At 45.5% G+C, this 16,331-nt stretch overlaps 3 protein-coding genes and 1 long non-coding RNA gene across 5 annotated transcripts; 1 reads left to right on the plus strand and 3 right to left on the minus strand.

Annotated features, from left to right (window-relative positions):
- Positions 1-1,603: 1,603 nt before the first annotated feature.
- Positions 1,604-6,201, minus strand: LOC136100892 (uncharacterized). Of its 2 annotated transcripts, none has more exons than XR_011736140.1 (3): positions 5,948-6,201; positions 4,782-4,988; positions 1,604-3,606 (listed from the first exon to the last, which is right to left on the minus strand). It is a non-coding gene; the product is annotated as an uncharacterized lncRNA (long non-coding RNA). The 2 variants fall into 2 exon arrangements; XR_010651274.2 differs by having other exon boundaries at positions 1,604-4,247.
- Positions 6,202-6,716: 515 nt separating this feature from the next.
- Positions 6,717-7,506, minus strand: LOC136100736 (histone H1.03-like). The gene has a single exon (XM_065836051.2). The coding sequence runs from the start codon at positions 7,497-7,499 to the stop codon at positions 6,798-6,800; it is 702 nt and encodes a 233-aa protein (XP_065692123.1). The 5' UTR covers positions 7,500-7,506; the 3' UTR covers positions 6,717-6,797.
- Positions 7,507-13,951: 6,445 nt separating this feature from the next.
- LOC139825459 (histone H4) lies at positions 13,952-14,773 on the plus strand. The gene has a single exon (XM_071803671.1). It carries the CDS (start codon positions 14,012-14,014, stop codon positions 14,321-14,323), a length of 312 nt encoding a protein of 103 aa, XP_071659772.1. The 5' UTR covers positions 13,952-14,011; the 3' UTR covers positions 14,324-14,773.
- Positions 14,774-15,333: 560 nt separating this feature from the next.
- On the minus strand, positions 15,334-15,822 carry LOC136100828 (histone H2A). The gene has a single exon (XM_065836250.2). The coding sequence runs from the start codon at positions 15,784-15,786 to the stop codon at positions 15,397-15,399; it is 390 nt and encodes a 129-aa protein (XP_065692322.1). The 5' UTR covers positions 15,787-15,822; the 3' UTR covers positions 15,334-15,396.
- Between the last annotated feature and the right edge of the window lie 509 nt (positions 15,823-16,331).

The raw sequence follows: 16,331 nt of genomic DNA on the forward strand, positions 1-16,331 counted from the left end.
TATCTGTTTCATGACCTTACCAGGCACTTATGTGAGGCTGATTGGTCTGAAGGTCCCAGGGTCCTCTTTATTATCTTTTCTAAAAACAGTTGTAAAATTCCCTTTTCTCCAGTCTCTGGGAACTTTATCTGACTGCAATGACTTTTCCAAATATGATGAAGAGTGGCTAAGAAACTACATCTGCCAATTCCCTCAGGACCCTGGGATGCATCTCATTGGGCCCCATAGGCTTGTGGATGTTCATGCTCTTGAAATGTTCTCAGATGTGATCTTCTATGATGGGAAGGAATTTGTTCCTCCAGGCCCTGCACTGAGGTTCAGGGACTTGAGAGATGTGGGAATAGTGATTACCAGTGAAAACTGAAGCAAAAAAAGTCTTTTCCATGTCAGTTGTCACTACTTCTCCTATCTTATTTATTGGGGTGGGGGGGCACACATCTTTTTTCTGAGAAGAAAAATAAAAAAAAAATAATTATTTACTCTCCTTCTGTAGCTTGCTTTTCACTTAGGATTTTTGGGATAGCTGACAAACGGAATATTTAGTCAGCTTTTCTTTGACGCTAGAGAAGAGAAAATATGCCTGAAACACACCCACTTCTAATGAAAGAAGTCTCGTGCCCCAGGAGTGCACAAACTCATCATATCTGGTCCTCACAGGAGAGAGATGCTGGTGCTAGTAAAGTGTTCTGACAGAAGGAGAAAAATATTTAAGGAGTTAAGAAGCAAGTGGTCAGAATCAAGCAACCACAGCTGGCAGTGGGCACTTTCACCAGGGCAGTTATATACAACTGAGCTTGAATATGCAGTATGCAGATCAAATATATACAGTCTTGGTTCACTACTGCCAGCATATGCTGGTTGCTGAAAGAACAACAGGAACTTCTTTCTTTATGGCTAGTGCAGGTCCTGACCTATGCTATGTTTATTTTTATTGTTTTTACTGTCTGATGAGAACAGTAATACTATTATTATTTTACTAAGTTTAATTTTTTCCACAGCTCCTGGTAGCCCAGTCCTGAAATAATTGAAAAGCAAACCCTGCAGTCCTTGGGAAAACCAAGTATGTTGTTTCAGTGATGTCCCACCAGAAAGATGAACTCCAAATCTAGAAAGAGTTGTCCAAAACTGAGTATGGAAAATGAATCGGGGTTCCAGGGGAAGTCACGTTTTTCACTTTGTCAACACTTTCTGAAGAAGAGGGATCTCAAATCCTCACAGAAAAACAGGGTTGGCATCCCCCAGTGCCTAGCGCTGGCCTGTGTGCATTGTAGTCTAGGGAATTTAAATGAAACTTGTGACAGAAAGCCTCTGTTGTGCAACCTTGAGAAATCAAAGGTGTCTAGGTGAAAAGCGGTTCTGTACCTGAACTTAGGCTGCCTCAAATCTGTACTGCTATGTACGCAGAAGAGAACAGTTCTAGTATTAATGATGTTCAATCACACTCCGACTTTTTGGGACTTCACACTGGCTGTCCCCACCTTCCTGCCCATAGACTAAAGCTGTCTCCCCACTTTTGAGAACCTGTGAAATGCACATATTTACATCTTTTCATTTGTTCAGCCCAGGATACCATGAAGGGCTTTATCCAGCTTATGGTGTTCCCTACTACTGAGGATGTGCGACAACAGCATATTCCTATTTTAAAAACCTTTGTGCATGAACTAACATCATTCAGCCTTTTATTGAAGACTAGTCTCCAATTTTCTCTAACAAATGCAGAAACTATTTTATGTTATTATTGGAATAGTTTCACTTGAGATAAAACTCCAGCTTTGATATTTTTTCAGAAGTGAGCCTCTAAGAGAGACTTTTTATTGCTTTTCAAAGACACACTGAGGCCATGGAGAACAAAATCTTACTCTCACATGACAACTACAAAAAAAAGACACAGAGATACACAAAAAGCACGGGAGTAATACTGTAACACTGACAGAGAACAGAGAGATAAAGAAATGTGTACAGAAATTACCTGATTTTGTCGTAAGCTCACAGACTATCTGGTTTTGTTGTGATTAATGCCAATGAAAGATTCTGTAACCCCATAATACAAAAGTGTCCACCAGTACAAAGAGATTCATTTTTCTGTGAGGTAGTAACTTCAACAGAATTCTTGCCAGGTGGCTGAGGGTTTCTGCTGCTATATGGAGAACTTTATCTAATTCACAGATTGTTTTGCAATTATTTTCTTTCTCCATTTCTACCTTCAGGGCTGAAACATCACAAGCTTGCAATATCACTATTTACTTGGTGAGTAAATCTGGAAGCAAGAACAAATGAAAGCAAATCTTCCTTGTAATAATTTGAAATCCTGAAGCTCTTTTTTTGACCTTCCTCCTATTTTTGAGTAGCTTACTCAGCATTTAAAATTAAAATTAAGGAAAGAAAAAAAAAAAAGTGGATGTTTGTGTTTTCAGCTTCGGTATGGCCACTCAATAAACACCAACCTTTTTTGCCTCCTGTTAAGCCACCTCCTCTTTGGCCACCAGCAGTTCAGTTCTCCATGTCAAATAGTTGCACAGAATCACTGATCATTCTGATTCTAACGCTGTTCCCAGGTCAGAACTATTCACAGAAGAGTGTGTTTGGTGCCTGAGATCCTGAAGCTCTGCTTGCTGTACTACTTGTGTTCCAGGCAGTGGTATTCACATTCCTTAGAGTACATAGCGTGGGGATGTGTCCATCCAGTGTGGGCATTGTAGAAATTTAATAAATTCATGTCAGAACATGTGTCAGTCTGAGCACTTAGAAAATGTGGAGCAGGCTAGGGCCATGACATAGAGTATACAAAAAGTTCAATAAATAGATGCTGCATGGCCACAGAAACATTCTGTGATATAAAAATCTTGTTGGAATCTTATTTGGGGCTATTAATACAACCCCTGAATATGACAAGAACTACTTGGGGAAGCTTCTACTCATTGGTTCTTAGAAGAGGACACTCAACTATAAGAGAGACAGAGATAAGGGCATGATGGGCAAGGAATGTACCCCAGGTCCATGAACTGATCATCAGTATTTCAAGAAGACAAAACAAAACAACATGACGTTAGGCTCTGTTAGTTGTTTCGAGGTTTGACTTTTCATTAAGTTTGACTTTTCATTATGTGCACACATCCAAGTCTTCTCAAGCTGCCCTGAAAGTTTCATCACGGCACATCTTGGCAGATACTGAGCAGAGCTCATCTCTTTTCTTTCTTTGACCACTTTCATAACAGAAAAAAAAAATCATGCCCAGATATGCCATAAAGATGTCATACAACAAAGTGAGATGTGATTCCTCTCCACTGCAATCATAAATCACACACTCGAACCTCAGCTTAGCAGGTTAATTAGAAAGTTCAACTATGACAGCAGAATATAATCCCAATTTTTTTCTTAGGATATCTACTTTTCTTATAACCAGAATACAAAATTGCTTAAGTAGCCAAAGAGTGACCTGTTGAAGATGATATGGGGGCCTGGCAGAGACACATGGTGATCAGACACTGTAGCACTGACTCAGTGATTTAACATAAGCTATTTCTGAGGCAGAATTGGTCTGGAGTTGTGCACATCCACCCCTGTAACTGAGATGAGCGGGAATCCACGGTGCTGGCAATGCACAGGCTGAGAGGAAGCAGGAGGAGAAATTATTAATTAAGGTGCACTGAATAATGTGCCAGTGGTGCAACTGGCATGATGTCGCCCTTGTCCCTGCAAGCTTGTTTTCCCCAGGTCACTCTTGCTCTTGCCACTGCACTCCTCTTTTCCAGACGGGAAAAAATTTCCACTAGGTATCTATGGTACCCTGCCCATTTCAGCTTTACAAATTGAACAGATGCTTTTGTTGTGATGTTAATTTTGTCCCTGTACTTGACAGTATACCCAGGGCAGCCTACATAGCTAGCCCATTCAGAATTCCTGCATATACATACACTTCCTTTCTGTAGTGTGGAACATTCTTTTACATTATTTGGCAGCTACCACCAAATAAGGCCTATAAAGTCTATTCAGCTGAATGTGCAGCTATAATACTCTTCATTGCAGAATAAGTTAAATCAAACTCACTTTTAAAATTGTGGTTTATTCTTTTAGTTGTATTCTTTTGTTTGAATAACCTATTTTAGCATGAGCAGCCAAACTTGGCATGAGTGGCCAGGCTCACATATCATGAGCCTGTCTTGACCTGGTTGCTTCGTTACAGGGGGCCTTGAAGACCAGTACCAGGACACACAGAGGAAACACTGTCAGCAGACACTGCAAACCATCTAGATAAGAACAGCAAATAAAAACTGTCTGAAGGACGGAGAAAGAGAATGCAACAAGACACAAAGAAGCCCCCAGACCTAGAATTACCATTGGACCAAAAGGTGCATGGACAGTGCAGGAAGGATACATAAAGACCACACCACATAGATTGTGAGGGTTTAAAAGCCCAAGCTTCTTTGTCACAGGGTCCCTCCTCTTGAGAGGCATCTAATCCAGGCTGTTTCTTTGCTGTGCCTTTCACTTTTTTTTTTTTTTTAAATCTTATCTTTTGATTAAGTTAGTATTTTAAGCACAAATGTCTGAGACTATGCTATGAGAAACCTAGGGTCAAGAACTTTTCTTTAACATTCTTTGCTTGTAAAGGTATTTTTGACCGGTGGCATTGTACTTTGGTTGGTGTTCTCCATCACCACTTGTGTTCAGTGATGTTCTGATCTTCTAAAACTCAATTACTGCAATATCTGGGGTGGGTAACTGCTCCAACTGAATTTTCTTAAAAAAACAGGTATAATAATTTGAGTTTTACCTCTTACCTCTAAAAAAGATGAAGAAGAAGCCTGATACCTCCCCAGGGTGAGCAGGGCAGGTAAGCTGCAACAGGACAAGAGTCAGCTGCTGTCATTACAGGCTCAAACATTTATTTCAGGACCATCTTGTAGAGCTCAATTCAGTTAGCGAGGATGTGTGAGATAGCGTTTTGTCCATACTACTGTAACTGGGTTTTGCCATTTTGGGCTCAGCTGTAAAGAAATAAATTAAGTATGAATGCCATGTTTGCTATAGTAGCATACCTGCTGCTCAGCTGTATCCAGCCAAAATCTACTCCACTTCAACCAGTTGCAACAGGCTGGAAAAATCATAGCTGACACACTCCTCGGGTGAGTGCACCTACTTGGGTGAAACCTTTTGAGAATTGGCAGGTGTAACTCCCAGTACCCTTCACTTACGGCAACTATGAGTCTGGTAGGCACATCTCCATCCCAAACAGAAGCACAGGCATGTGAGGGCAGAAATTTAAGCTGTTGGGATGAAGGGATATATCCCGATAATTTCAGAAGGGGAAAAAAAAAAAAAAGTAGGACGTGTATGCAGGTGTATATTTTATATATAGAGAAAGAAGTCATAAACCTGAGCAAGGAGTGAAAAATCGGATGTACCCTAAAAGCCAATGCAGAGAAAAAGTAAGAACAAGAAGAAAAGAACGGCGTTTCAGGAATAGGGCTTAAAAAGAGAGGCTATGTTTTGTATTTCTTTCCCTTTTAGTTCAGGGATTTAGGACGTGAACAGTCTTTGCAAAAACACGAATACCGGCGAAATCCAATATCACCTCAGGGACCCCGTTTCCGGGTAGTCCCTTCAGATATACGAGGTTAACAGCTATGGAATTAGACGTTTGTTGAGAGCTGAGCAGGCAGTCCCATGAAATTCCCCGTCCTCCTGCCCGCTGGGAAAGCTGTCGCACCAGGAATGTGACTAAAGCGAGGAAACAGCCTCTCCCCGACGCTTCTCGGCTGCTTCTCCCCTCTGGCGCCCAGGTAGAGATAAGCGGGGCCAAGGGCATCGCTGGAGTGAAAGTAGAGGCAAGAGAAGGAGGCTAAGGCTGAGTCACAGGGAAAACAAAGCGGCTGCAGGGTTAGGGGCGAGGAGGAGGCGGGCGGGGGAAGACGAGAGGAAGGCTCCGAGCTCCGCGAGTTCCTACCGCGCCCGACGCTGCCTTCGAGTTGCAGAAATGAACCCCCGGCACCCGGTTAAGAACAGAGCCCCGGGAGCTTCAGAGCGCAAGAAGTTGAGCATCGAAGCTGAGGACCAGTGGGCAGCACCAAGGATGCTCAAAATACAGCTCGAAACACCCATGCCTGTCGGATCCCACTCGCCCGACGATTTCCAGGGAACTGACATGTTTGCAAGAGCCAGAACTGGACTGGAAATGAAAAAGCCCATAGGACGGAAGGCGGGCACGTACCCAGGAAGTTCAAAAGCCTCTTCCGCTGACTGACAAAAAAAACAAGGAGGGGGGAGGGAGGGTCTGTTTAACCCGAAAACTGCTGTGCACCAGAAAAGGCCGAGAGTCGCGACCAATGTATGAGCAGCGCGGGCTTTTCGAAAGCGGTAGAGCTCCGGGGAGAAGGCGGGAACGCTTCTGAGCGCGGTTCTTTGTCTCCCGGCAGGGAAACTAGGGGGATCCACAGCACCCACGTACCCACTCCTGCCCCGCTTCCCTAGAGCTGACGTGCCGTGAGCGCTGCCCAACTTCCACAGGGACTTTGGGCTCCCACCGGTTTCTTGCAGCTAACAGGAAACTATTTGCCCCTACACAAATGGGATGTGCTGAAATGAGCTGCACCGCGGTTAACACTCCTGCGGTGACACGCACCATCTGCGCTGAAATTTCTGCTGTTACCGCATCGACCCAATTAGGCAAGAATAGAAAAGTCAAAATTATACAGAGACACAACACAAAAAGCGTTTCAGCTCTTCTTCGGGAAAGCTTGGGGTGGCTCTTAAAAGAGCCGTTGGATATATGTACAAAGCAAAATAATTTTTCAGGATTATTTCTTTTGGGGTGCAGCTTTCTTTGCCTTGGCTGCTTTGGGCTTGGCTGCCTTAGGCTTGGCTGCTTTAGGCTTCACCGCCTTTGCCTTGGCTGGGCTTTTCACTGCTGACGCTACCTTTTTAGACTTAGAAGCCTTAGCTGCTTGCTTGGGGCTCTTAGCCGCTTTCTTGGGGCTCTTAGCCGCTTTCTTGGCCGCCGTAGCTGCCGGCTTCGTGGCTTTCTTAGGGCTCTTCTTCACTGCCACAGCTTTCTTAGGCTTCTTAGCGGCGCCAGCGGGCTTCTTTGCCGCGGGCTTCTTGGGCTTGGCTGCAGCTGCCCGTTTTTTGGGGGCTTTTTCCTTCACTTCTCCAGGTTTCTTGCTGAGTCGGAAGGAGCCGGAGGCGCCAGTACCTTTGGTCTGCACCAGAGTGCCCTTACTGACAAGGTTCTTGAGCCCCAGCTTGATACGGCTATTGCTTTTTTCAACATCGTAGCCGCCGGCGGCCAGTACCTTCTTGAGCGCAGCAAGGGAAAGCCCCTTGCGCTCCTTAGAAGCAGAGACAGCCTGGGTAATCAGCTCGGTGACGCTGGGACCCGCAGGCTTTCGGGCTTTGGAGGCGCCCGCCGCTTTCTTCGGCTTTTTAGCTGCCCCAGCCTTGGCCGGGGCCGGATCGGCGGTAGCCACATCGGGCGAAGCAACAGGAGCCGTCTCTGCCATATCAACTTTTGCAGAGTCAATGCAAACAATAGCAACGCGGATTCCGCGTCCCCTTTTATAGTAGCGCCGGGCGCACTGATTGGTGCAGCCCGCCCCGCCCCACCTCTCGCCGCCGCGCCCGTTGTGTTTCTTTCCGATACAAAAAGGGCTTTTTCCACGTGAAATTTACTGCCGATGCACCCCATTTCTTCCCGAGCGGGGAGTGGGACGTCTCTCCTACCAGCTAACGAAGTTTCCCGTTGGAATGAGCAGAAACGAAGGAAAAGCGACCCCAGAAACTCCCCGGCGTGGAGCCGCAGGGACCTCGGCAGAGAGAAACTTTCGTTTTATCTTTTAAATTAAAATTATACCAGCAGCTAAATGGGCACAGCCGGCATGAAACCTTGTGCTTTAGAAGGTCCTCTCCAGACTAGGGCAAAAATCAGAGTGGCTTTAACCATTGGTCTCAGGGTAAATTCATATTAAAGCCAAGGAAGTAACACAGCTGCGCGCCGTGGTCCCAGACGCGTATGCACAGCTGGCTCCCACGACAAAGCCGATTCCCTCCGAAATCACAGAAACCCATTCAATGCTACTTCAGTGGCCACGGTATCTTTGCTAACGCCTTCTGGAGACACATTTATGATGCTTTAGCAGCGTATGTGAAAGCAGGTGTTACTTTCCGTCTGCTTAGGTGCTTCAGTGGAACAAAAGCTGCGCTCTGAAAGCTGATGTTACTGTCATTGCACTTGAAACGTAATGTTAACAAAGTCGCTTTCGTTTGTTAAGCTCAGGAGTCAGAATAGCTGCAACTGCAATATATGGGGTTTTAGTCTTAAAACGTGTGAAATTACTTGTTTTTGCATTGTCGTTCGTTAAAAGTGATTGGGAAACAGACTTTTGGGGTGAAACGAAATTTGCACTGGACAGGGGGGTTAAACCTGAAAATTCGGTTCCTTGAGGGTATGTTCAATCGTGACACTATTGTGCAAAGCTGATGTTTCTGTTTTAATGAATGAAGGTTAATACTTTAACTGTTTTTATTTGATGACTTCTGCTGATTCACCGCTTTTGCTTCTTCCAAAAGTAAGACAAGAATTTATACCTTTTTAAGAGGCTTCCCTCTCAGGGTCAGTGGCAGCTCCATATTCCAAACAATGGATGAATTCTCACTTTCTTCCTTCGTTTTCAGTGGCATGTTGCTTTCTTTTTAATACAAAACAGTTATCAGTCTGCCTGCAATAATGCTGTGTTTCATTTACTAGATACCAAACAGCTGCTTAAAACGGGTGAGCAGATCTATTGAGGGCTAAAATAAGTTGTAACGGGGTTAATAAAAGATGATACAATGTGGGGTTCCCTCTGCCTGAGACCGTGAAAATATACAAATATGCTGAATTCAGTCTCCATATGACATTCGAGAAATGTAACATTATTTTGTAATTGTGTGTGTTTAATGAAAATTCTAAAGGACTACAATCAAAACAAGGACTAGAGCTACTCTAGGAATTTAACATGCTGTTTTTTTTCCTCTGCTTGGAAGTGAAATGCGGTAAGAAAGGTAAATGAGTGTTTTGAGTGATCTGGCTGCAATAACGAGCACGACTGAATTGCAAAGTGTGATACTGCAGAACTGTGCTTTCTGTATTGATTAAACACAAAAAACTGGAAACTAATTTTAATGCCCATTCTATCTGATGGCTACTTCCTGTAATGGGGAACAACTAAGGTCTTTAATGACACAACTGAACACTGTATTGGAACTGCTGACGCCCTGAGGAAAAGATTTTTTCTAAACCAGTAGTAGTGACCCCATGGTAAGAAATAATTGAGATTTAAATTCCTCCCAGAGGCAGTGCAGATAACATTTTGCAACTCTCTACTCCATTGAAGTCTGTATATAATGGTTTGTTTGTGTCAAGCTAGTCACATTTAAAGACAGCTTTATATCAATTTTCTGGACCCATACAACAAGGAATGTTGTCATCCTTACCAGTCTTTGAAATATTCCTAGTTATCTTTTTATTTCTCCCAGATTCTTTGAGGTGGAAACAGACTCTGAGATTCCTGGAAATAGAACTAGAACATACATTTCTTGCATTTTTGGTCATGATTGTGTCTTGACTTATTTGAAAACTGGAAAGTGTTCAGAGGTTTGATTCTGATCTGTCCAACCCATCATTGCTCTATATAAGATGTATTTCTGTACATCGTAAATTACCCCCATCTACTATGTGAGATATTTGTGACCAATAAAAGACAAATTGGTAGTATTAGGCTGTGGGTTCCTACAGGAGAAAAAACCAAACCAAACCAAATCCCCCCAAAAAACAACAACAAAACACTGCTCCCCTACAATGTAGGTCAAATCAAAGATGAGCATTTGTCTCCCTCTGGTTCTTTTATTCAGTTACAATTTACTTTGGGGTGTAAATATCATAACAGCATAGAACTAACTAACTAACCAAGCACTTAGATTATAATCCAGTAAGTGGATTTTAATTTCCCAGCCACTATAGGATAAAGCTTTTTTTTTTTTTTTAATAGCCACTGTACAATATGAGTCAAAACAAAGAGCATGACCTCAACACAGCGACTTGATGCAGTCACATAGGTACAGCAGGAAGGCTTCTCCAGGCTTTGATATTCCATTATTTCTTCATACACCACTCCATTCACTTCCCCTTCATTTTTAGAATTGACAAGTGTCAAAAAAAATACTGAAATATTTTTCTAAAATGTTGTTACTTTCCTTCTAGGAAATAAACTCCAATAAATTAGCACAGGTCTACAGAGAGCTTCTACCCAGAATTTCTTTAAGATGTTCCTAGGAAAAAAAATAAGCCATCAACAGGAGAGTGTGATGGGTTCAGGTTCTGCATCAAAACCCCACACCTGTTTTAGATCAATTAAACTTTACACAGAATGCTTACTGAAGCTGGACACCTATCTTTGCTACCATTACAAAGAACAACAGAGTAGGTAGTATCAGATGACTGTTGCCTTGTGTTTTAATGCCCTCTTTTAAAGCTATTGCCAAGCACAGGTGTTCAGTAAATCAAGAATTCCTGCTTCCTTCTGCTTAAAAGAGTCATAGGCTTTGATTGTTTTCCTCTGTGTCTACCAACGTCTATTTTCCTGAATAACTAGGAAATTAAAAATGTTCTATAATAAAAGTTGATTCAGGACTTTCATTACCACCATGCACAAATGCACAGCAGCAAATTTCTTCACTGTGAATTGTGGCTTCCACTATGGTGAGGGTCTTGGTTTGATTGTAAGGCATTTTATTCTTTTGACAAGTTTGCATATAGGCCACATCTCATGGTGAGACAGGCACTACAAAATGTTCAGAAGAGTTTATATTCCACATTTGAAAGACATCGCTCGCTCTATATATGTATCTGTGTATATGTATGTATTGTTTTGTTTTGTTTTTTCATGCAGCAGAACATGTCTTATTGTCAGGAAATTGAACCACCTTCTTTTAAACCACAGAAACATCATTCAAATGCTACTTCTTTATCTTCCAGCCCATCTCCACTAGCATTCTTGAGAGGATGGATTCTGCATGCTGCTCAGCATGCAGAATCTCCAATGGACTGGAACTTTTATTTTTTCTTTTTCTCTCATGTGAAGCAAGAGCAGTTTCTGATACAGCATTAGCTCTAGTTGCTGCTGCTGGAACTGACTCAGTGGCACAAGGATGAGAATGATAAGAAGGAGCAATTTTTGCTCAGTCAACAGTATAAATCTAATAATAAGCATGGGCTAGAAAGAATTGTTTACTGGGTTAGGGATTCTCAAAGCTGATTGGAGATTGAGGTGACCTACAGTAGTTTTCTAAACACCATATTAGAGCTCCTTCCAGAACTCAAGGGTTAAGATGTGAATGGGGCCTTTCTCCCTACAAGCAACCGACAGTGTCGTTTGGAAACTCCAGATATGGCACAAGTAGATCAAGTGTTGGTGCAGTAGTGAGGATGTTCACACATCAAGGATGTTTGCAAAACTCCTAATGCACTTCAACTTTTTTTTTTCTTTTCCTTTGTGTGGCAAAACCAGTACCTAGAGCTCTCAAACTCCACTGATACCAGTTAGCTTAATTCCAATGTCTAGGTATTTCTGCATTGAAAGGAATGTGTGTCTGTCTGCTTCAAAGCCAATTAAATGAATGCCGTACTTTTAACATTAAAAAAAAGTAACATAAGAATATTTGAAAGCATTTAGGGACATACGTAGCAACAAAGGCCAGGACAGCCACTTCAAAGTGATTTCCAAGGCTTGCTACAGTTAGGAGTTATTTTGAAATTCAATTTACAGCAGAAATGCTTGCATTTCACATCTTCAATGCCGATCTTCACTGATGAAATATAAAGAGGTCAACTTCATTTCGATAACATACAGAATTTCATTCACATATAAAAATATTTTTATGCTCAATTTCTGAAAAACAAAACCAAACAAACACAAACAAAACCCCAAACAACAACACCACCAAAATTCCACCAAAACAAAAAACACCAAACCCCAAACTGTGATCTCTAGGCTGATGATTTATGAAGGTAAGAACAATTTAGATAGAGACAACCTAAAAGAATAGGGAGAAGAATTAAGGGGGGGAAAAAAAGTGCTATCAAAATTTTCACAGGTACTTAATATCATGTTAGCTATAGTTGTCCTATTGCTTTATAAAATATTAACAATTATTCATTATCTTCAATGTAATATGTATTTCATTTCACACGGAATGTTATATAAGAGAGTTCCAAGGTCTATGTAGCCCCCAAACCAATATCTAAAGATGACAAGTGGGAGAAAGGTAAATAAACATACTGTTTCTGATGATCGTATTCACTGTAAACTTGACCTGTTTCAGGTATTTTATAATGTTCTGTCATTTTCATTCCTTGTATGCAATAGCCAGCATCAAAAGAAATAGAGATTGGGATCAAGGATTTATTGCTATGCACAGATGAAAAGAAAACAAAACATAAGATCTGTGTCCATCCTTAGAAATAATCAATGTTCACAAGTAGTAGGACAATCTATACACCTATGTTGATATGTGAAAGATAAGTATGTTGTGCTGCATGTATTGTGATACAGTAATATTCAGAATATTAATGATAACTGTGTGAAGAGTAACAACAATTGAAAGGCCAGAAGATGCTCTCAACACTCATGTCATCTTGTCAAGAAAATAATGAGAAAATATATGGACAGAATGAAATGATGCGCAGCAGAGAGCAGGAGAGAATAAGACCAGTGAAGTCAAGGAATGCGGTTCCCAGCACTTCTCAGCACTGTCGTCCTGGATGAGGGCCAGACAGAGACATAAAATATCCAACACGAAAGATGCTGGGAAAGAATTACCTCACCATTATATTTTATATATTAGGTAAATTCTCCATACTGGAATTATACTAATCCCATAGCTCCAGTGGGCCCTGAGCTAGAAAAAACAGAACTGCAAGGACAGCCAGCAGAAACAAGGTATAGATTTAAGAGCCGTGGTGACTGATTATCAGAGTCACAAAGTCGTACAAAAATAACAGAGAGAAATGTTGTCACTGGCATAGTACATTGGTGAAAGGAAACAATACTACAAGGAAAGAAAAAAAAAAAAAAAGAGTAACTGTCCACTCAGAATGATATCAGGCATTTGAAGACATGGAGGTACACATGTACATAGCTGACATAGCCATTTTTGTTGAGCTTTGGACATGCAGGACGAAATTTCATCCTGCTAGAAGACATTATGTAAGTGGAAGAATGATTATTTCTGAATATGCCAACTGGGACTTAATATGAAGCACCACTTCAGACACAGGCTAGAAAATAAGGCTCTTCTGCACTTCTATACAGAAAAAGGTCTCTGCAGACTCGCCAGTGATGCTATAATGTGAGACTCAGGCATAGCCAGCTTCCAGAAAACACACACACTTCTTTCTGGTATGAGGGAAAGGCATAGACCTGATTTTCCTGATGCTTCACAGCACAGGCCGAATATGAGCGTGAGGACAAGCAGGTGACCTGTCAGTCCTTTCATTGAGCAGACAGTTCTCAATACGAGCACGGAGTCCTTGCGATGTGAGCTCAGAACTAACAAGACATGGTCAGCACGATCTTCACAGGGGTCCGCAGAGGCCTCAAGGCCGCCGGCTCCCTGCACCGGAGCGAGCTCGGCCCCTCAGAGAAGGAAGGTCTGTGCGCCGCCGCTCCGCCCGGAGGCGAAGATGCCGGGAAACGGCGCTTCAGGGGCACCGGGGCTGGGGGAAGGCGAGCGAGGCGGAGGCCGAGGCGGAGGAGTAGTCTGGCGCGGCGAAACCGGTCGAGGAGTCAGGGAGGAGCCCGGGAGCATCGACAAGCGAAGGCCCCGCCTGGCCGCGCCCGCGGAGGGGGCTGGAGGCGCAGGCTCCGCCCTCGCCAGCGGTGCCCGCCCCTGCTTTCAATCAGGTCGGACCTCTCGCCATAAAGATCGCGGCGCGGCGGGCACCGACACACAGTTCTGACCGACAAAAAGCGTAAGCATGTCTGGCAGAGGCAAGGGCGGGAAAGGGCTCGGTAAAGGGGGCGCCAAGCGCCACCGCAAGGTGCTGCGCGATAACATCCAGGGCATCACCAAGCCGGCCATCCGCCGCCTGGCCCGGCGCGGAGGCGTCAAGCGCATCTCGGGGCTCATCTACGAGGAGACTCGCGGAGTGCTGAAGGTGTTCTTGGAGAACGTGATTCGTGATGCTGTCACTTACACCGAGCACGCCAAGAGGAAGACAGTGACAGCCATGGACGTGGTTTATGCCCTCAAGCGCCAGGGCCGCACCCTCTACGGTTTCGGCGGCTAAAGCTTTTTGTCTCTACCACCTAAATCAAAGGCTCTTTTAAGAGCCACCCACTTTTTTCTTTAAAAGAGCTGGGTCATTTTAGTGGATTTGTAGTCTCTGTCCAGATAGTTTTTCCTATAATCTTGTATCTTTTCCCCTTTCCCTTACCACACCCGTTTTTCTTGCTTAGGTGCAGTTGGACTGCCTGGCCTTGCAGTTCAGTTCTGTATGCTTCAGTGCTCTGCTGCCATCTTTTTCTGAGAGCTGGTTTTGGAAGAGCTTGCTGCGGCCTTCTGCCCTGGAAGGCAAGCAGCGTGCCACTCTGACTTCCTGGGGCGCTAAGCGATGCCAAGTAGCAAAGGTGCTGGGACCTGAAGTGTAAACCTAGTTAGCTCTCTTTATCGGCTGTAGGAAAACAAAACAAAAGTCTCTCTGTCCCAATAGAATAAAAAGACGGAAAAATGCCAAAGCCACCTCTGTCTCGCTGAGTTTTCTACCGCAGCGCGGCGGATCCTCCTACCCGCTCATGACTGCAGGAGGAAAGTGCCGCGACCGCGCGGGGGTCGCTTCAGCCGGTGTGGCGTGGAAGGGGCCTGCTCGCCGTTGCGCGGGGAAGGGCTGGCGGCCTCTGCAGGCAGGGCGATCCCCTGTCGGCAAGCGGGTTAAGGCGCCCTCGCTCTTTCAAAAGGGCCGCGATGGTGACGATTGGCTCCGGGCCAGCCCGCGCTCGGCGGAGCCCGCGCTCCGCTCCGCTTGGTGCTCGCACCAGTAACCCCCACCCCACCGCTCGACGGGGAGAGCAGCCCAGTGCTCCGCCCGCCGATGACCGAGGCGGAAGCGTGGGCCGCACAGGGAAAACGCGCATTTCACGGTGTGCACCTGAACTCTCCAGCATAACGGGGCCGGGACAGCCACAGAGAGGAGGGCCCCGCCCTCCAAGGAGCCAACCCTCCCCCTCCCCGGAGAAACGGACACACACTCCTCCCTTGCCACCCGCTCCGTAGCATTTCAAACTCCTTCTCGAGACTGTGGGTGGCTCTGAAAAGAGCCTTTGGGTTTTGATTCTGTGCTCCGGGTGCTTCTCCGGGCCCGTTTTACTTGCTCTTGGCTTTGTGGCTGTCGGTCTTCTTGGGCAGCAGCACGGCCTGGATGTTGGGCAGCACCCCGCCCTGCGCGATGGTCACCTTGCCCAGCAGCTTGTTGAGCTCCTCGTCGTTGCGGATGGCCAGCTGCAGGTGGCGGGGGATGATGCGCGTCTTCTTGTTGTCGCGGGCCGCGTTGCCCGCCAGCTCCAGGATCTCGGCCGTCAGGTATTCCAGCACGGCCGCCAGGTACACCGGGGCGCCGGCGCCCACCCGCTCCGCGTAGTTGCCCTTGCGCAGCAGCCGGTGCACGCGGCCCACGGGGAACTGCAGCCCGGCCCGCGACGAGCGCGACTTGGCCTTGGCCCGCGCCTTCCCGCCCTGCTTCCCGCGGCCGGACATCCTCACTCAGTCGCTCGCTACCGAACTCCCACTGCTACGCTAAAAACAACAGGCGGATTACCCGCGCCCTGAGGCCCCGCTTTTATATCCCTTCCCTTGGCGCGGCCGGCGCCTCCTGATAGGTCGAGGCGCCTGTCGGGGAACGCGAACCCAATGGCGGAGCGAATCTCGTTCTGACCAATAGCGAGGGGGGAAGCTTTGAAAGGCCTCCGCGCGCGCTCTCGAGTCCGCCAATGACGATGTGGGACGGGCGGGTTTCAGCAGCCGCCTCCGCCCGAACGGAACGATCGCTCCCGCCGCCGCACCCCGGACCTGAGGTGGCCGCGCCGCCGCACATTTGTTCCTGTCTTAGTTTTTTATTTCAAGCACCCGGGTCAGCAACGCGCGTCTTGGGAGCGCGAAGCTGAGGAGGTAGAGAGGCGGAGAGGAAAAGAGTGGCAGCGTGCGTGCGTCAGTGAGCGGGAGTAAAAGGGGGGCCGAGGGGGGGGGCCTTTCAATACTGTAAAACCGCTCTCTTTAGTCACACTCACACACACACCCCTATC

The sequence above is a fragment of the Patagioenas fasciata genome, chromosome 1 (genome assembly GCF_037038585.1).
Source record: "Patagioenas fasciata isolate bPatFas1 chromosome 1, bPatFas1.hap1, whole genome shotgun sequence".
In the NCBI taxonomy this organism is placed as follows: domain Eukaryota; kingdom Metazoa; phylum Chordata; class Aves; order Columbiformes; family Columbidae; genus Patagioenas; species Patagioenas fasciata.